Consider the following 22,157-nt stretch of genomic DNA (forward strand, 5'->3'; position numbering starts at 1 on the left):
GATATTATTGTCATTTGTTGACTGAATTATTTCTTAACCTCAACCAGCAGAAATTCACAATCCTTAAATACAGTAAATATAGCAGCAGCAAGGGGCGGTGCTTAGCATCATTCTTAGCAGTTTGTTAGTTTGCATTATTTAGCTCTTAATTAGCTCTTTTGTATTTAAGTTATAATGTTATATTAATGTTAATGTTGGGATTAAAATGATTTTACATCCTTGTTATTTTTGTTACCTTGATGATGTTTGTTCAAAGTTGTCAGTTGAGCTTGTTTTGCTGTAATGAAGGTGATCAGCTGGTGGTTATCAATTAAGCAGTCTGTTTGAAGAGTGACCAAGTCAGTAAAAGTAATTAGTGATTTTGCTCATGTTCATTATAAAATGAAAGAAGAGTCATCAGAGCAGCACCATTGCTTTATTGGTGGGATTTTCACAAGTGCTAATAAATCCCTATTGGAAGCAGAGCTTTAGTGTTACAGCTTCTGAACGCTGGAACTGTTCCTCTACATCTCTGTGCTTCTCTTCATTTAAAAAGCAGCTGAAAACCTGATCCAGCTCACCTGCTCTCTGATGTAATAAGCTCTACGTTGTTCACGCCTTTGTTACAAGCAGACTTGACTACTTTAATGCTCTTCTTACTGGACTTCCTAGGAAAACTATACATCCCTTACAACTCGTACAAAATGCAGCAGTGCACATCCTAGCAAAGATAAAAAAGAGAAATCACATCACTCCCATTTTGAAAGAATTGCACTGGCTGCCTGTATCGTTCAGGATATATTTCAAGGTCCTGCTACTAGTCTTTAAAGCTCAAAATGACCTAGCACCTGCTTACATCACAGAGTGTCTGTCTGTTTATGTTCCGGCACATAATCTAAGATCTGCAGATAGTGGGCTTCTGCAGATACCCTCTGTAAAATACAGAAGCCATGCAGAGGCAGTTATGCTTCAGATATTATGCTTCTAAACTGTGGAACTCAATTCCACCTTTTATTAGACAGTCAAGCTCAGTAAAACTGAACGTTTTGTAATGTTTATCTTGTAATTTAACCATTTTTATTTTCTTCTGATTCTGATTAAATACTAATGATCTCTTGCATAACTATGTTTTTTTTTTGTTATTACCTGGTATTAGATTTTTTCCTTTCTTACATTTTGGTTAAGTCAAAAACATTATTTACTTTGAATGTTAGCCAATGTATACAGATTTTTCCTAGTAATTTTAGCTTCTAGAAGCTTTAGCTTCTGTCCAGTCATAACATTTTGACTCGACATAGAGGACAGCTGCTGTGATCAAATGATCAGTATCATTGTACAGTAAACAAACACAGTGGGCAGACTGCTAATTGTATTATACATAACTGCTTCAATCTAAAGATACAACTGTCACAGCTGTTATTCTATCATGATTGTTATTGATTCTCTTGAGCAGAGTATTGCGATGATGGATTAATCAGCTACAATACTGGTGTGGGGTACGACTGCATCTGCTCAAAGATTTGTTTTTCTCAGTTGGGACTATATATGTGTGACTGTAAATTTGACTGTGCTTCATGTTTGTCTGCATTAGAGAGGACTATAAGACTCATGCAATCTAATAAAAACTGACCACAAAAATACTATCAGTCAGTGTATATAACAAAATGACTATCAGAATTTTCATTCAAATTTCAGTGTGTGCTGCACTAATTTCAGTTAAACAGAGCTAGTTATGCTTTCTTTGTAATGAAACTGAAGAACTGACCATACCCGTTTAGAAAATCTCATTACCCCAATTGAAATTGACATAATGTCTATTATTATTATTATTATTATTATTATTATTATTATTATTATTAATCCATGAAAAATAAATAAAGACTGATTTTATTGACCAGCTGATATATCAGTCAGGTCATAGTGTTAGGTTAGCCTGTTAGATGTCAGATGCTGACAAGCTCACTGTCATTACAGCACCACTCTAGTGTGAAGAGAGAGTCTGAGAGATTGGTGGGGGTGGAAGGGAGGAGGCTGATTACTCAGCCATGTGATGGATAAAGGATGGGGATTCATCAGGATGTGTCTGAGGCCTGCAGTGAGCACTGCCACGGCGCGCACACACACACACACACACATACACACACACACGCATTTACATACACAGATACTCTCACATCAACAGACATGATGGAACAGTGGGACACATTAACTGACCAGCAAAATCAGCAGACCCCAGTTCTCTTTTTGAAACAGTAGGTGCTGAAATAGACAAACACAAACTCTGAAGTGTGCAACTAGAGTGAGCTGGAATAGAGAGACCGGTGTAGGATTAAGGCAAGGGAGAGACCGGAATAGGTTAAAGGAACAGTATTAGCAAAAATGCTAACATAGGTAATAGTGAATGTAAATGACCATCCACCAGTTACATCATACTAATTGGTGGTTATCATCCATTTACATGTCATATTAGCATACTTAGTAGAGCTCTTCCTTTAAGCGATGAGAAGTATTGAACAGTAATGACACCAAAAGCTGGAACATGTAAATCTGTCAAACAGCAAAATGAGGCAAAGCGAAAGTTTTGAATTCACAGGAGAGAAAATGAAAAAAACACATTTAGGAGGTCACAGAAAAAGATTAAGGATAAAGCGAGCAGTGGAAGCAAGGGGAGTGACAGAAATAAACACTACTGAGGGAAAACTGGAAGAAAAAAGAGTGAAGGAGGATAAGCGAGTGGGGAAAGACTGAGAGTGAGAAAGGAGGGGGACAATGAAAGGAAGTGGTGAAAGAGAAAAAGTGGTTTCCCATGATAGTATGCATGTGGATTGTGTGTCATTTTAATTGCACAGTGCAAATCGAGCCTATTTTTCAACATAGTCTCTGTCTGCTGCATCTGCAGCATACGGTCGATAAACACAGGCAATAATGTATTTAGAAAAAGAACAGAAAACATACTGACTCAAAACACACTTATAATAGAAGCCAGTGGGAAGTTGCTTCAAAACCTGCCTGTTGGCTTGTATTGTAATTATGTTTGGAGTCAACAGCATTTCTGTTCTTTTACTAAGTAACACATGTCAGAATTACTGCCCACGATAATTAATCATATGTTACAGGTGCAGCAACTAGAGATTTGGCACAAAAACACTGGAATAATCCTATAAAGAGAACCAGGAGATTTTTGATATTATTCGCAGTGGCAACACAGCCATTCCATACAAAGGCAGGACAGGCCGTGTAGAATCAATAGAAAGCATCAGCTTTTGTAATAGAATCAATAGTGCTTAAGCAGATTGCACGTCACTGGGCACCATGTGTATTTATAATGAATTTAATCGTCTGGAATGATGCAGAGTGATATGTGATAGAGTGATAATTATGATATGTTACAACTGAATGAATGCTTGTTCAACTAAGATGTCTTAGTCATTTTATTTATTGCAAGTTTCTGTTGCTAAATGACTGCATTGACATTGCTGATAAAAGTGGTCCAAATCCAATCTTTTTCTATATACACTACATGGCCAAAAGTATGTGGATAGGCCTCGTAATTATTGACTTCATGTGAAATTTATTCTATGCTAGATCTGCCCTTGTCAACAGTAAGTGTTGTGAAATGGAAGCATCTAGGAGCAACAGCAGCTCAGCCTCAAAGCAGTAGACACTTGGCTCACTATAGAGTTCCAAACTGTCTCTGGAAGCAAGATTTGCACAAAAATTGGCCATAAGGAGCTTCACGATATGGGTTTCCATAGCCAAACAACTGTACTCCTGTCTAAGATCACTTTGGCAATATAAAGCAGCCATCGCAGTGCTGTTAAGCATACTGCCACTCAATTCTGGAGCATTGGAAATGCTTTATTATATGGCAGTCTGATGGATGAATCTGTGTTTGGTGGAAGCCAAGAAAATGCTACCTACTGGAATGCACAATCCCAATGGTAAAGTTTGGTAGAGGAGGGATAAAGGTGTGGGTTATTTTTCAGGGTTTGGGCCCCTTAGTTCCAGTAAAGTGTAATATCAATGCTACAGCATACAAAGACATTTTAGACAGTTACATGATTCCAACCTATGGCAGCAGTTTGGGAAGGTCCTTTCCTGTTTCAGCATGTCTGTGCCTCTGTGCATAAAGCAAGGTCCATACAGACATGGTTGGTGAAGTCTGGTGTGGAGGAACTCCAGTGACTCGCACAGGGCCATGACCTCAACCCCACTGAACACCATTGAAATACATTGAAACTTCGATTGAAAGCCAGATTTTGTAGTCCAACATCAGTGCCTGAATTCAGAAATTCTCTTTTAACTGAAAGGCCTTAAATTCCCAGACACACGCTCCAAACTCTTGAGGAAAGCCTTCCTAGAAGGCTGTTATAAGAGAGGGGGCCAGCTCCATATTTACCTTTTACCATATTTAAGTGTCCACACACTTATGGCCATATAGTGTATGTGACAGTGTGAACAGCAAAAAACACATGGAATCTGGTCTTTCTACTGTTTACTGTTTGTCCTCCAACTTTAAAGCAGTGGTTCATACATACTAAAGCTCACTGTCATGTGAAAAGAGTCTGTGAGAGAACTCAGAGAATGAGAGAAATGAGAGAAATCAACCTAACAGCTACTAAAAATCAAACTTTCTAACTTTCTCCAAGCATAGTTTGTAAGAAGAGAGTAGCAAAAAAGTCAACGGAGCTTGGAGAGTTTTGACCCCAAATTTGCATTAACACTTTAAACAGTGTTAAAATGTTAAATCTTAAGTCTGTACATTCTTGCTTCTCAGAGATATGCTTCATTTCCAATTTATTGCTACCTTGGAACTTACTAGGGTACATTCAAAACAAAGTTGAAGAAATATTTCAGTCCACAGTCGTTATCATTTTATACAGATTCATGAAAAGCTCTCCCTCCCCTCTAAATAAATCTAAATATTGCTGCAAAATATTGCAAATATTGCTGCTGTAAAATCAGTCACAAAAAAGGTAGTGGCATCTTTTGAAAGGCCTGGTTTGTTATTGCTCAGTTCAGGCAATTTTTATTTTTAATTTTTAACTCTAATGACTTGATTAAGCATCCAAATAGCTGCCAGATAGATCAGTTACTGATATAATCAATAGTCAGAGTAAGTTGATCATCATGTGGAATTGAAGACTTCTGTGTGCTAGTGTGTTGTCTCTCACTGTATAAGAAAGGTATGATGCTGCCTTTATTGTTGGATGCACTATGATAGTTTCTGATGCACATTCAGCATAAAATTGACATGATTTTGAGCTTATAATTGGTTTGTTTCATCAGAGTAACAATAGAAGCTGAATGGTGAAGTATATTTGCACGTATATTTGTGCTCAAGTTTGACTGAATAATGTTTGTGTTAATCATATTCTTTACTTTTAATATTAAATATAACAACAACTCTCAGGAAACTGTTACTAAATTAGAAGAGTAGATTAAAAGGAGGAAATAGCTGTTTTTTTGGCCTCCTCATTAATGTTGTGTGCTGTTTCTTTTTTTTGTTGTTGTTGTTTTTTTTTTTTTTCATTTTAGTGCAATATGCTCTTCAAATTAAAAGACAGGGGACACGAGATTAGCAGAATCCTCTCATGTTTCATTTCCTCATACAAGCGTATTCCAGTCAGGATGAGTTGAATTCAGGATAATCCAGGCACGGTCAGCTTTATAAAGTGACTTTATAGGCTTTACTTTAGGCAGTCATGTGGATAATGGTCAGTGACAGCTATCCCACTCAGTCTCTCGTAGCGCTCAGGAAAAGGCCCTGCTTTTGAGCTGGAGTAATTGTGGGGAACAAGGTCTCGCACCACTGATTCTGAGCTTTCCCTTTTTCTTTTTTTTTCTTGGGGGAATACGACTGCAGCTGTTTTTCTTTCTGAAATGGAGGCCCTCATTTTTAAGGCCACTGGGTAATGATGCTGTTTTTCAGCTGCCAGGGATGATGGAGGGCCACTTTAAAGCAGCTGTCATGCTGGGGTGTGACTGCACTCTTAGCTAAATGAGCTCTACATTGTGCTGAAAAAGGGATCTTTGACTCTTAAAACTTGGTAGAACCATGGTGCTGTATAGAATCATTTGTAAAAGGTTCATTAAGAAAACATATGTAACTGGATTTGTATCGTAGAGAACAGACGTTTTACCATCCAGTGACGCTTCCAAATGTTTTTGTTTTGTTTTCCACATGTGAATATGATTTCACATGTAATAAATGTTTTTTTCACACATTTTAGCACATTTTTGACATGTGAAAATACTGTTTTATTCACATGTTAAACAAATCAACACAATATGCTGTTATATAATTTGACACAATACTATATGTTGCACTGCGTTCCTAGTACTTATGCAATTACCTAACTACATTATCTTAATTTAAATAATATAGCAAGACAACAGTAAGAAATCAAGATTTCTAAGAGTAGCACGGATGATGCATGTGGTACTGCAGAATATTACAGATTTGTGCACTGTGCGGGAGGTTTTGCGGTGTGATAGTCATATCTCCACTTCTTCTTATTCCAGTCTTTTGTTCTCTTCCCTTCCCCCCCTCCTCCGTCCTGTAGAGGGTCGCCCCAAAGGATCTTGTGCCTTTAACAGCTCCTGATCAGAGAGAACAAGAACATAAAAACTCACTGGTGCAGTTAGGGATGTGAAATAAAATGTAATAAATAAACAACAAAGAGGACCTGTAGAGCTCAGCACAAGAACAAAGAGGCCTCGCAGAACCCTGATCATTCAGGTGATATGCTGGATGTTGAAGAGCTTAAACATTACCACTTCAAAGGGGATATTTCTGAATGATTTTGCATTAAAAACTCAGCTACGCATGGTAAAATACAACAGATATACATTTCAAGTATATTTACCTTTTCATTTGTATTTGCCTTTTCATTTTACTGTCCTGAGCACAAGGCGTCGGCCCTATTTGTGAAAAGATGGTGTTGCGTTTGTGCTGTCATATCACCAGGTGAAATATTTGTAATTCAAATCAGGTTGACTGCAAGCTAAATTAAATACATAATATAATAAGGTCTCTGCAGTGATTTCATAGTAACAAGACCAATGTGGTAACCCCAGCCCAAGTTTCTAAAACACTGAAGGAAGGGGTTGGAGCATAAGCACTGAATGCAAGAATGAAGTCACAAAATAAAGGACCACTTTATAACCAAATTGTTTATACTTACATCATAGTTGCAATAGAAAAATTTCTAAATTGTGGCTAATGTTGGACTTGGCTTGGGCCTACAGTTCCAGGAAAAACCTGTAATTGGTATAGAATGTTTACATCATTGGAGGTTCTTTTGACTTTAAAACTGTTCTCCTCACGTCACATCTCATTTACATAAACAGTTCTTTAAGGGGAAGAATGACTGTTAAAAATCCTGTTTTATAAGCATAATACTATATTTGTTATTATAAACAAGTAAGCTGCCATTTCTGTTGCAAAATTCAATGTGCGAGTAACAATGAGCTCAATATCTCATTGAACTCAAATATATGACTCTGTCTGTCCAGCTTTAACCAGAGTGTAACATTCCCTGGAAGATAAACATTTTTATTGTCTTATTTTCTATATTACAGTGCACATGCCATCAGTGATACACTGGTAGGGGGATTTTGCCTGTTGGTCATGTATTTTCTAATAAACATAACATTTCCAACTTATTTATACATCATATTTTCGTAGTTTTGGACATGTTCGCTTTTATAAAGCATGCAAGTCTAAATAGTCTAAAAGGGCTACCTTTTAAGAACCACCCATTGAAAGGCTCTTTAGGGAACCAAAAGTGGTTCTTCTCTGCACTATTGACACTTTCCAGTTTAAATAACTATTTATTATAACTTAATATAATATATTTTTAACTATTTTTGTATAACAGCTTTCTGAGAGGTTGCTTTTACAGGCATTAAACTTCTTAACTAGTTAATCGTCCAGAAATTATGAAAGATCCTGTTGCCATTGAAATATATATGTAGATATACATATAGACATACACACACAAACACACACACATCTTACATTGTTTTAGGAAGGATACATTTTAAGAAGACAATGCAGAAGGCGAAAGTAGTGTTGAAAGAATGGGGGAGGTAAAAAAATAAATCCACATGATTAATGATGACTCAGCAGGTGTGAAATGACATTGTAATTACATGCACTGCATGATCAGACCGCCTGCACATATATACACACACCTGGTCTTGAACCAGACATTATTAAACATTGTATACAAAAAGACAGACAAACAAGAATAGGTATTATTAGATATGTTTGTTAGCTATTTTTCCAGAGCAATATGTTATGAGGATGACTGCACAGAAAAAATCTCCAGTGTTCAATGAACACCAATAGTGTTAAATTAACACACTGCAGTGTTTGTATAAGTTAAGATGGACAAAAATGAGTACTGTAAGATAAGATGAGTGACATAAGCTCAAAAACATATTGTAAATGCATACGTATTGTCACTGGACAAAAAATTCCAAAACAATAGAACACTGGCAGAATGGAAATTTTTCACATAACTCTGTTATATAACTCTGTTAAGCAGGGCACTGTTAGCTCTCTATGTGTGAAATGTGTTGAGCTGCTAGTAAGCAATGCGGGTTGAAAGGGGAAGGGACCGTCTACTGTGAAAACAATTTGCACCTCTCTACAAAGAGGTCAGATAAAATGGACAGCACAACTGCAGCTTTCTTCACATAAAAATCATGTCAGAGTAAAAAAGTTTAATGCAATACAATAAATGTTTTATTATGAAGAGAGAATGTATTAAATGTGGTTCTGTATAGAACTTTTTTGACAGTTTCTGCATCAAAAAGGGTTCTTGTATTGTTTTGATGTCAAGCCTGTAGCAAGCCCTTTTTAGTGCTGTATAAAACCATTTTCAAAAAGGCTTTATATAGAACTATATAAGTCATCATATAATTAAGCATGAAATGGTTCATATATAGAACTATTCCCCTTACTTAAGAACCCTTGAAGAACCATCTTTTTAAGAGTGTAGCTACAGCACCGTGTTCTACATCAGCAGAGCTAATACTCCGTGAACCAGCTCTCTGCTAATGGACATGTGGGTTTTCCCTTGCTTTTATTGTTGCTAGGTTACAGGGAGTGAAACTCAAAACCATCAGGTTATGAAAAAAACGTTTATTGAACATAAAAGGCACCTGATGTGATTTATGTTTTAGAGGAGGAAAAGACCCTGACCCGGCAGTGCTGGAAGCATTGAGTGTTCCTGAAGCTCCAAGGCTAATTTTCTGTGTCAGTGACAGAGCAGACAGTTGCTTGCAGTCAGTTAAAATTTATGTTGTGTGACAGGCCCCCATCCATTACTGGACAGGTTGATAAATTTGCACATGGATGGGTTTATCAACAGAGAAGTGAAAAGAGAAATTTCACTATCATCTATTCTGAGCCATTAATGGGGCTTGGCTTTGTTGTAACTGAGCAGGCAAAAGCAGGGGGGTGTTGTTTGGGCCAAACTAGAAGTCAATAAGACGTGTGTTCCAGAAGAAGGAACCAGAATACAGAAACAAAGGTGAGATATGAGGTTGGATCTCTGCACATAAACAAATAACAAAGACTGTACCAATACTATGGTTGCCAGTACTGTTGTCTAGACCAGTGGTGCCAAATTTCTAACTCTTGCTAATTGTATATTAAAATTTACAGTATGATTCATTTCTGACTGCAGCATGCGGGTGTTGCACAGCTATGGAGTCTAATCTGGGTACAAGGATTGTTCACACATGTGAGATGCTATATAACACTTTTTAATGATATAAATGAAAAACACAAAAAACTAAGACATATGAACACATAAAAGAGAAATCTCTTGAAACATGACTTGTGTAAGTGCCAACAATTGTGGGAAAAAGATGGGGCCTGTACCTGCTTTTTCCAGGTAAAGAGGAAGCAGGTAAATGTATAGGCAAGCACTGTTTATAGGGGGCTATAAGTGGGGGCAGAAGCTTCGTTCTTCTGTCTGCTGTAGGATATTCTGCAGGATTAGGCAGTTTGGGAAGGACATACATATATAAACATTTTGTCATTTTCTTTGGTTACTGGAACCAAAACGATAACATCGATGAAGTGAAACTCAGTTTCATCAACCCAGTCAGTCCAAAATCAGGCTTAATCTATGTCTGGGAAGCTGGCACTATGTTTTGTTATTAAAAGTACTGCAAAAATTAAATGTAAAAGAAAAATAAGTAATGGAAGAACCATTAATATGTGTTCTCTCATTGGCTGTGGCAGTCAGGGGGTTATGCTGCTTTCTGGCTGGCCAAATCAAACATCCACTTTGGGCAGATCTACTCTACACTTCACTGCATCTCATCCAGAAACTGAGAATTTGTGCAGAATTTATGAGCTCAATTAGTACAACCAGTACACAGCAATACCAAATCTGAAGTATTTATGAATGTTACTTCTTGTGACTTAATGAACAACCATTTGATGTTGCATGTGCGTAAGATGAATGTAATAATTTTAAATCCTACAAAATCACTTACTGGAATGGGACATAATGTCTTCTGTTAACAATGACAGTTCAAAATACTGGAAAACGTGGCATTTTCAGAAGCCAGAAGATGCTCAAAATTAGAGTCTCGTTCATAGCAATGTTGCCTTCTCTTTGTTGTGTACAGGACAGAAGATTCTGCACCACAAAAGCAGTGTACTGGAGACTGTTGTACTGATCAACCCTTCAGATGAGGCTGTTAGCACTGAGGTAGTTTTCTGTCTTTCTCTTATCATCTGCTCATCACTGTTGACTTAGAACTAATACCAACTTACCCATCATGACATCACATGTGAAACTTAAAAGCTTGAGGGTTACATGTTTCTTTGCGACATATATTTGACATTTATATCATGTAAGATACTTCAGCACTGTAGTTCTGTATCTTTGACAAGGCATAAAAGTCTTGCTTTTGAAGAGAGTATCAGTAGAACAAAGCAGTTAATTTATAAGTAGGCTGGCTTAGAGCCTTGCCTTTGTTCCAGTAGTAGAACCAACACGATGGTGGATCAGAAAATGTACTGAAATTGTTAACATGCATGCAGCATTATTGGTGTAGCACTGTTTTCCATAAGTTGTTTTTTGGAATGCGGAGCCAACTGGTGCTAAAGAGGCAGTCCATCCTCTTCCATTGTACTGCTGTGTCTGTCTTCCAAATTTGCCTTTAATATTCAATTATTCATTGTAACTGTGAAATGGATAATGTGCTAACTGTCCCAAAATTAGCCCTTACTCATAGTACATCAGTCTATAAAATAACAAAGGAAGTTTGCCATGCTTTTCAACCTTTAAACATACACTTAACCAGCACCCTCCTTTATAGGCCATCTGCAGTCCAGCTCTGCATTAATAATATGGCACAGAACTGCAGGTTTGACCCTGGCGAGCTGCCTAGAACAGTCGGTGGTAGTGAAGTGGAAATCAAACCAGAGAGAGATCCAGAGAGGGAGGGCCGGAGCTAATTAACTAATGCATTTTATACCGATGAAATTGATTACATTTTCATTAGTTGATGACCAGCGAGTCTGCACACCAAAGTGCCCTCTCACACATTGTCTTATTGCAGAGACGAATTTCAGCTGTGCAAGTTTTCAGTGTATCAAAATATGCTAAAAGAAATTTAATGATTTTGAGGTGACATTGGAATACAACATACTCAGATCCCACACAGGTTGCATATTTGTCCTGACTTTAATAATTTTACCTCAGCTAATTTGAACCATGCTCATATTGTGATGCACACTGTTTAAATGGGCCTTGCATCTGTTGCTGTTTCTAGGTTCGCTTGATGATTTCAGATGCAGCCCGCCACAAGCTGCTCGTTCTGGCAGGACAGTGTTTTGAAAACACTGGCGAACTCATTCTCCAGTCTGGTTCCTTCTCCTTTTTCAACTTCATTGACATTTTCACAGACCAAGAGGTATATGTAATGGTGACCTATTCCAGTGGTCAGATTAGGTAGTAAAATATATATTAATATTACTTGTCTCCACTGTTTTGTGAAAACAATCAATTGTATTTATGATTTTTTTTCTTTAAGTCATACTATCATAAGAACTTTAAATGCCTTGTCTATTGTTTAAATGCAAAAAGCTTGCAACATCTTTAGTTAGTAGCTAGTAGCTGTTTTCTGTGGTTACTAAAAAGAAAAAATCCAACTTCAAAAAGTGCATGAAATGCAAATAAAAGTTCACAAATAATAGCATTTCAGGCCTGATTACCTTTTAAAAAATGTGCTAGATCCATCTAACATTGTTTAACTTTGTCATGCAGATTGGGGAACTTTTAAGCACCATACATCCCGCCAACAAAGCCAGCCTAACCCTTTTCTGTCCTGAGCATGGTGACTGGAAAAATTCAAACCTTGACAAACACAGCCTGCAAGACTTCATTAATATTAAGCTAAACTCTCCAAGCATCCTACCAGAAATGGAAGGCCTCTCTGAGTTCACAGAATACCTCTCAGAATCGGTGGAAATCCCATCTCCCTTTGATATGCTTGAACCTCCTACTTCGGGTGGTTTCCTGAAGTTGTCTAAACCATGCTGCTACATTTTCCCAGGTGGCCGAGGTGATTCAGCACTTTTTGCTGTTAATGGCTTCAACATGCTTGTCAATGGTGGATCTAACAGGAAATCCTGTTTTTGGAAGTTGGTGCGCCATCTAGACCGGGTAGATTCTATCCTCTTGACTCACATTGGAGATGACAACCTTCCAGGGATTAACAGCATGCTGCAAAGAAAGATTGCAGAACTGGAGGAAGAACAATCCCAGGGATCCACCGCCAATAGTGACTGGATGAAGAACATGATCTCACCTGACCTTGGTGTTGTGTTCTTGAACCTGCCTGAGGCTCTTGAGAAACCAGAATCAAACCACAGGGTACGAAGAAACCTTGAAGAAGCTGCACTCACTCAGCAGTATCTCAGCAAGCTCTCTTTGAAACCAGAACCTCTACAAAGGAATGTAGGCAATACAATTGAACCTGTCATACTGTTCCAAAAAATGGGAGTTGGTAAGCTTGAAATGTATGTTCTCAACCCTTCAAAGAACAGCAAAGAGCTGCAGTACTTTATGAAGCAGTGGACTGGTAGTGAGAAGGACAAGGCACCAATTATGTTACCAAATGGAAATGAATCCGAGCTCCCAATCTCATATTTGTCCTCAATCTCATCTCTGATTGTATGGCATCCTTCTAACCCTTCAGAGAAAATAGTACGTGTTCTGTTTCCAGGTAATGCCACACAATATAACATTCTTGAGGGCTTGGAGAAATTGAAACACTTAGATTTCCTAAAGCATCCTGTAGTCACAGAGAAAGACCTGTCTTCAAACATGGCACCAGCTCTCAAGCAAGCAAAGCTGAAGCATAAGACAGATAGCAAAGAGAGTCTGAAGTCACTCCCAAAAGCATCTCCAAGCAAAGCCATCAGAAAGGAGTCAAAAGAAGAAACTCCTGAAAAGGCAAAAATTGATGCTGAAGGAACTCCAGAACCATCGCTGAAAGTTGAAAAGAAAGAAAAACCACACATCAAGCGACAAGCAAAAACTGTAGAAAAGGAGACAAAGGCTAAATCTGAACAAACATCAAAAACTGATACACCGGAAAAAAAGAAAGCAGATATAAAACCAAAAATTACAGCCAAAGAAAAATTAATCAAGAAGGAGACAAAGAAAGTTGTGGAAAAGAGTGAAGTTGACAAAAAGAAGGTGAAAAAAGATGACAAACCATCAACTAAAAAAGAGGAAAAGGTCAAAAATGAGGAGAAGCCAAAGAAAGAAGACATCAAGAAGGAGGTAAAAAAGCGGGACATTAGAAAAGACTCACCATTGAAGGAGAGCAGGAAAGAGGAAAAGAAAGAAATTAAAAGGGATGAAAAGGATCTTAAAAAAGACTCAAAAAAACCTGCAGGTTTAAAGAAGAATGTTTCTGGCACAGGTGAAGTGAAAAAGCCTGCACCAAAACCAAAGGTGGCAACACAAGGAAAAGCCCAAAGCAGCCCTGCTAAATCTAAAGAAAAAGCTAAGCCCACTAAAAAAGATGCTGGAAAATCTGTTGCTGCTGCTGCATCTACAGCTGTTCCAATTGTGGCAGCTACTGTAGCTAGCGCTACTGCTTTGGAGGCTGAAAGATCCCTCATGTCCTCTCCAGAAGACCTTACCAAAGACTTCGAGGCTCTGAAAGCTGAGGAGATAGTTGAAGATGATGAAACTTTACCTCAGACCAAAATAGAAGAGGAACAAGGAGTAATGATACAACAGGAAGAAATCACCATTTGCAAGGACTCTCCAGAAACAGCAGAATCTGTGGATGAGGGAATAACAACTACAGAAGCTGAGGAGGAATGTGGAGGTACCCCAGAGGAGTCAGAACCTAAACAAAAAACTATTGTCACTAATGGTACAGAGAAATTTGAAGATGAGGGCACAGGACTTGAAGAGTCATCTGAGATGGGAGATTATGATGAAAAGGGAGATACAGAGGAAGTGGATGAACAGGAACAAGGAACATATGCTACTATTCAAGTGAAGGCAGAAGATGTGGCAGAAGAAACTGTGGAGGATGAGTGCATCGGGGCAGCAGAAACCAAACAACTTGACAAAGAAACTGAGAGACAGAGTATTTCTGTGACCACTCCTCCAAAACTCGCTTCTCCAGTCTCACCAGCAAATTCAATTCATGATGAAACTCTGCCAGTAGGCTCAGAAAGTGAGGTGGCTTCAGATGATGAGAATCGAGATGAGCCTCCTGAGGAATACACTATATCTGGGCACACACAGTCTACAATCGAGATCTCAAGTGTACCAACTCCCATGGATGAAATGTCAACTCCAAGGGATGTAATGAGCGATGAGACTACAAATGAAGAAACTGAGTCTCCTTCTCAAGACTTTGTCAAGTATGGGATCTCAGGCGACTATGATCGAAAGAAACTCTCGCCTCTCCAAGATGTTCCTGAGTTAGATCATTCAAAGAGTGATGCAACAGAGGGTCATGATTACCATGCTTCAGCTTCTACAATTTCACCACCATCTTCACTGGAGGAAGACAAATCTTGCAAGGATTTTTACAGTACAACCGGATTCTCTTTGGACTCAGAGAGGCTTCCTGCTGCATCTACCACCTTGCCCCTTGTGCGATCACCCTCTGGCGACCATAATATAGGCATGGAACACATTCATACAGGTATTTCATCACCAATTGAACTGGGCACTACACTTACATTGTCATCAAAAGGGGTCATGGATTCTACAAACAGTCCAGATGATAAAACATTAGAGGGCACTTCTTCACCTCAGTCTTTGGGGCATACACCTTACTATCAGTCTCCAGTGGAAGAGAAGGCTGGAGCTATACTCCTTGAAGAAGTCACTAACCAAGGTCCCATTATTGTTGAAGTAACAAGTGACAAAGACTATTCTCCCAGAGAAGCTAGTCCTATTGATGAAGCTGTACCAATATCACCAGCAGAAAAAGTTCCATCCCCAGAATGTAGTCCAGCATCCTGTGGCAGTACCTCCTCAGTGCTTGAAGAAAAGCCACACTTTGATAATCAATCTGTTAGTAAAATTAGCCATGATGATAAGAAGCCAGAAAGTGGTGACAGTTCCTCTATTTCATCCTCACTACCACAAACTAAAATCGAGTTTTCAGATTCAGTTCCTTTCACAACATTCAAAGAGGAGAGTAAAATGTCAATATCTGAAGGAACCACATCTGACAAGTCAGGCACTCCAGTTGATGAAGTTGTTGCTGAAGATACATTTTCTCATATTGCCTCAGCCTCAACAGCATCACTTGCAACAAGCTCTTTACCAGAGCCTACAACGGACGATGTCTCCCCATCATTACATGCCGAAGTGGGTTCCCCTCACTCCACAGAGGTAGATGACTCTCTGTCTGTGTCTGTGGTGCAAACTCCAACTACAATGCAAGAAACAGATGTTTCTCCATCTAAGGAGGAAAGCCCTCGGCCTATGTCAATCTCTCCAGATGTTTCACCAAAAACGGCCAAGTCACAGACACCTCAGCAGGAGACGAAGTCTCCTGAACATTCTGCAATGTCAGTGGAATTTGGTCAGGAGTCCCCAGATCATTCTTTTGCATTGGACTTCAGTAAGCAATCCCCAGAACACCCAGCTGCAATGGGACCCCAGCATGCTGTCACTGAAAATGGCCCAACAGAGGTTGACTACAGTCCCTCAGATGGAGCTGATTTCAGATCAGGAGAACCACGCAGACCAGGAGAGGATGGTGAGAAGCCCATGCTTTTCAAAGAGTCTGACAGCACCCAAGCTGCTTCTGCTTCTCCATCCGATGCTTCTCAGTCCACCCCATCTGTTACAACACCTACACAAATTGGTGGGCCCAGGGAAATGTCTCCAAATGCTGGTCCTTGTTCAGAATCTGTCACTCCAAAAATATCTCCCCACAATCAATCACCTGTGTCCCCAGACTCATCTCTAATACTGGGGGGTCCCAGTGCCTCAGATTACAAAGGTAAAACAAGTCCCACCTTAATTTCTAGTGACAATAGTACTTTTAAGACCGAGGAGATCAGATCCAGTGAGGTCAACACCCTTCCAAAAGCTGCTTCCCCTTTATCCCCCACAGTGTCCTCTTATTCTTGTGTCCCACAGAAGACTGATGCACTTAATCTTGGAGAAGGGACTGTAATCTATACATCCGAGTCTAAATCACCCATCAGTCCCAAAATGCCATCTCCGTCTCCTAAGCTAACAGAATCTCAGTTTTCTAGCAGCTCCGCTTATGTTGAAGAAGTGGCTCAGAAGTGTGATGGCGGCTCAAGAAGTCCAGATGGCTCCAAAGTAAGTGTCTCTCCTCAGTCACGATCAAATGTTGACCTATGTTTGGTGACCTCTTGTGAATACAGACATCCAAAGACAGAGCTTTCACCTTCGTTCATAAACCCCAACCCTCTTGAGTACTTCATGAATGAGGAGAATCCTCTACAGGAGGAAAAGCCACTCACTAAGTCTGGTGGAGGGCCACCCCCAACTGGAGGGAAGCAGCAAAGTAAGCAATGTGAGGAAACTCCGCCAACTTCTGTTAGTGAATCAGTACCCTCTCAAACAGATTCTGATGTTCCTCCTGGAACTGAAGAGTGCCCTTCCATAACTGCAGATGCAAACATTGACTCAGAAGATGATTCAGAAACTCTACCAACAGACAGGACCCTCACTTATCGCCATGCAGATCCACCTCCAGTTGCATCAAGGGATTCTGCTCCTGCGCCACCTTATCCTGATGTCTGCATGGTGGATCCAGAGGCCCTTAAGGCTGGGGAGGACAACCAACCAAAAGAGTCTAAAAAAGGGGAGGGAGAGAAGCCTAAACCTAAATCTTCTTCACCAGCTAAAAAGAATGTTCTGTCTAAAACAAATGCAGTCAAGGAGTCAAAAACAGCATCTCCAAAGAAGAGCACAGTGGAGAAAGATGCCAAAAATGCAACTAACACCTCTGCATCAAGGAGTGTGAAAACTACAGGTACTTGTTATTCCATAGCTTGCATTATTAAGAATTCCTAGTAAAGACTACGCATGATGACAATACAGCACCGACCACACTACATTGACCTTAAATGGGCTGTGCAGAGTGTTGCATATTGTTGCACTTAGTAGGAGAAATAAATCCTTTGCAAATATAAAAATAAAATCACAATTGTAAGCATGCAAAAGTGTAAACACAGTGTTGTTGTAAACAAAGTGATGTATACAATGTTGGTTAGTTGCTTAGATCAGTGTTATAATGCCATACATAAAGCCAGATTTAGGATTTTGCAATTTGTATAAAGCAGGTAATGGATACTTAATGGACTATATGGATGGATCTTGCTGTCTTTGCTATCGTTAGCCTACATCCCTTTTATAATTAACTGATTAAATTAAACCTTGCATGTTAAATATCGCGGAGCCTTACTTTTTGGTGATTAACTATTTAGCCTCCTTTTTTGTGAATACAAACACACATTAATTTGTCAGCTCCTTCTAGTGTGGGTTTCTTCTCTCTGAAAGATACACATATGGGCTAATGTTTGTGCAACAGCATTTGCAAATTTCCTAGCATTAGTGCTACATGCTCATAAAGTTGACCACCCTGTTTTATTTTTTGTACATTTATAAATCCTTTTTCTTTACTTGTTCCTTAGGAAGCAGCAAGGCCAACAGTGGACTGTCCGTACCAAACTGCCCTCCAATGTACATGGACTTAGTTTATATCCCTAATCACTGCAGTGCCAAAAATGTGGATGCAGAGTTCTTCAAGCGAATTCGATCCTCATACTATGTGGTCAGTGGCAATGATCAGACAGCACAGGAGCCCAGCAAGTTGGTCCTAGATGCTCTGTTAGAGGGGAAGGCACAGTGGGACAGTAACATGCAGGTATATTTTTTTATATATGTGAATAAGAATAACTGATTGTTAAAAATAGTATTACAATATAAGGACCTAATGTAACAAAGTGCTTTTTAATGTAGGTATAATGTTAATTGGAGCTTCAATTTAAAGGGCCCATATCATGTAAAAGTGAGATATGAAAACTTGATGTAGTATCTAAACATTGCTGAAGTTTCAAAATGTTAGTCAATCTCTGATACGCACAGTCCATATATGGAAAGTAAGCTACAAAAATGGACAATTTTAAATTCATTGCTTTTGTAATGTCACAAAAATTGTCGCATTTACAGCCTACATCATCACATATTCAGCCTACAGCAGTTCTGCTACACCCATTCACAATACAAAGCAGCCAAACAGAACACGACTCATGTACATATATCAGCCTTGTTTACATATATCAGCACTCTAACAAAAACAGGCTTTTTAATTCTAAGGTATTGAAAAAGCTGAAAAATGTTTTAATACAGGTTTTGATACATAGACCCCACACAACATCTATAGTAGACCTCTATAGAAGAAACATGTCAGATATGGACCCTTTAAGCTTTGCATGCAGTGATCTAATAATATGCTTTTTAATTATAATCATTTTACTTAGAAAATATACATCTGTATTTTGATGTTCATAGATTTCTATCCTGTACTTTTAGGTGACGCTTATTCCAACCCACGATTCTGATGTTATGAGGGAGTGGTATCAGGAGACCCATGAGAAACAGCAAAACTTGAATATCATGGTTTTAGCCAGCAGCAGCACTGTGGTTATGCAAGATGAATCTTTCCCTGCATGTAAAATTGAGCTCTGAAAACAAAATGAGCCCCGGCGATCAGTGAATCGTTCTGATAGTCAAAAACTGTAAAATGCTATGAACATGGAACATGGCTGAGCAAAACCAAGGTAAATGCTTTGGTCTTTACTAAGGAAAATGCTATGCTTATTAATATGCTACAAATTTCCCCACATCTAATTTTCAAACAAATCAGCAGTTCTTCAAAGCCCACCTACGTATTTTTGTTTATAGCAATATATAAATAGCAAATAGTCAAGCAGCATATACATGTCTGTAGCAAATTCGGACCAGTGTAGGGATTCAGCTCTAAATTGGACATCTACTGCCAACAAACAGCATTTAAAAGCAGCTGATAAAATAAAACAGCATACAATTAAAAAGCCACGTTAGAAATAATATATACACCAAAGTATGAAGGATTATTTAAAAAATGCCTTAGAATGTTAATTGAATGTACAACACATGTGATGCACTTATTATGTTGATAATTAGCAGGTGTGTGTGTTTTATGATCACAAACACAACAGTGAAGACACAATGCAGAATGCATCCAACGTTGAGAAGACACAGCAAAGATTTGCATAACTTGCAAACCACAAAAAAAAAAGAAAGGCTTTAGCCTTAAGGTTCAGTCTTTATCAGTGATACTTAACCAGCTTCAAACTTCACTTGAGATGCATTTAAAAGTAATTTCACATGTTTTGTTGTGAATTAACCAGTACGAATTAATTGACCTGTATGTCTGCTTCAGTAATTCAAGACCATGTGCAAGGATGGGGCAGTATATATTTAATGTCCATTATAATAATAATTATTATTATTATTAATGTTATATTTGGAATTACTCTCAAACCAAGACTGTCATTTTGCACTATTTATTATTTGCACTTTTGTGTGTGTAATCCTTTTGATGGACTAGATTTTGTTCTTTCCATGCAAATGTTCTTAGAATAACGAATTCATTTATATTAAGATGGGTTAGTTCGACATTCCTCTGTAGTTAACTCTAGGATCGCTCAAGATAATTTTATTTTGCTTTTAAACAAAAGTCAAGCGGTAGAAAGAGATCTTTTCAACTGACGTTCCAGCCTAAAGTGCTATAAGTGTTATGTTCTGTATGCAGTTTGTTTCACCTACAGTTTTTTTTTGTCTTTTGCTGCTCTTATTTATCTGCACACGTTTCAGAATTGAGGTTTCCTGAACTTTCTTTGAGATGATTTCTGACCCTTAATGAAGCTTTTTCTCTAGGTTTTGCTGTTACAGACTCATAACAGGGTGAATGATTTAATATTTGCATGGGTAATGTAATATACTGAGCAGTTCTTTGCTTTTTTAATGAGAGGGAAACTTACTTTTAACTGCCAACAACTCACTACAATGTTAGTTTTGAATAGTATATAAAACAAGAGGTCTTTTAGTGTATAGTTCATTCATTTCTGTCCACAAACACTGCAAACCATCTCACAGAATAGCCTGCTGAATTTAATGCTACTGCATATACACTGAGCAAAATAGCATTGTTTAAACAGCCTTGTGGGACAAAGTATGTCAGGCACTACAAAACTGGATTGAGTGATTCTGTCATTTTAAGAATATATTTTTGCGATCATTGCTAATAGACAGAGAACTTTAAAGCAAGTCTTTGTAATAGAAGTACTAAGCATCATGATCTTTATGAGCTCAATTTGTGTTAAATGGCCTCACCAGTTTTCCAGTTGACCACCAAGCAATGCACAGTTTTCTTTTCCACTTTGCTTACTTTTGCCAGTAATTGTGTTGTGGTATATTTTATTCAACGGGCACATTTGAACTGAAGTAAATTCAATGGGATTTGCCTCACAGTGGCTAGATTATGAGAGCAAATTGAGACACTACAAAAAACGACACTACAAAGCTTTTAATAGCACTCAGAGACATCAAAAACATCACGAAAATCAACTGTGTACTGGATTGAGGCTTTGATCTAAGCCTCATAACACTTTTCTCTTGTTCTTCTCTGAAAATGCACTAATTATACTCCATTGCCTAGCAACACTGATTGAAGTAACACCAATTTGTCAGAGTTTCCATGACAACCACAGATGTATAGCAAGAGGGATCTTCAACAACATGCATGAAAAAGCAACACTGTTTTTCAAGCTCAGATCAACCTAATAACAAACTCCGACACTCATTACAGTTAAACCGGATCATGACACACACACGAACTCTGTCGCTCTCGCTCTCTCTCTCTCTCTCTTTCTCTTCTATCACACACACACACACCAATAGTTCTTATCTTTCTCTAACACTTACTCTTTTACTCTTGCCTCAAACACCCCAGCCCCACTATACGACCCCCCCACCCCAACTCTGCGATAATATTAGTATGTCTGCAGCTCTGTTTGAAGTATATATCTTGTGAACTTGCATCTTCCCTCTTTACTTTCCCCAAACCCATATCTAACGTAGAGGATTAGTCTCAAGTGAAAGTATTACCTTGTGCTTTTTCTGATGTTTGTGTGCGATATCTCCTCCTGCTCGCTCTAGAGCATTCAATGTAAAGGGAAACACTATTAAAAAAAAAAAAAGGAAAGAAAGAAAGCAAAACTTGAAAACCATCCACAATAAACGATTTCGTGGAAATTCTCCCCTGTCTTTAGTCTCTTTTTTGTGCTGCTTTAGTCTTATGTGAGATATGGATGTGCTAAAAATATTTCAGACTTTAAATCGACTTAAACCTAAGAATAAAATGCTTTAGCTTTGAATGACTCTCTACCTTATGTTTATTTTATTAAAACAAATGATTTACATTCAGTTTGTAATGACCAATAAAATGGTAGTGCCTCTGAAACTTTACCAAATGTTGTGATAGTGACCGTTTCAGTGACAGTTTTGCTAATATTGAGCTCATAAATGCTAGACAGTACTTGACTAGCAAACACACACAAAGTCAGT

General features: G+C 38.4%; 1 protein-coding gene across 1 annotated transcript in view; it reads left to right on the top strand.

The window, feature by feature from the left end:
• The window catches only part of map1b (microtubule-associated protein 1B), a 31,092-nt gene extending 9,256 nt beyond the window's left edge, over positions 1–21,836 (top strand). Inside the window, exons 3-7 of the mRNA XM_017698512.2 lie at positions 10,636–10,718; positions 11,788–11,928; positions 12,282–17,517; positions 18,179–18,411; positions 19,080–21,836. Coding sequence (XP_017554001.1) covers positions 10,636–10,718; positions 11,788–11,928; positions 12,282–17,517; positions 18,179–18,411; positions 19,080–19,235 — 5,849 coding nt within the window. The 3' untranslated portion in view covers positions 19,236–21,836. The remainder of the gene's footprint in view (positions 1–10,635; positions 10,719–11,787; positions 11,929–12,281; positions 17,518–18,178; positions 18,412–19,079) is intronic.
• Positions 21,837–22,157: the final 321 nt, after the last annotated feature.

The sequence above is a fragment of the Pygocentrus nattereri genome, chromosome 23 (assembly GCF_015220715.1).
Source record: "Pygocentrus nattereri isolate fPygNat1 chromosome 23, fPygNat1.pri, whole genome shotgun sequence".
Classification (NCBI taxonomy): domain Eukaryota; kingdom Metazoa; phylum Chordata; class Actinopteri; order Characiformes; family Serrasalmidae; genus Pygocentrus; species Pygocentrus nattereri.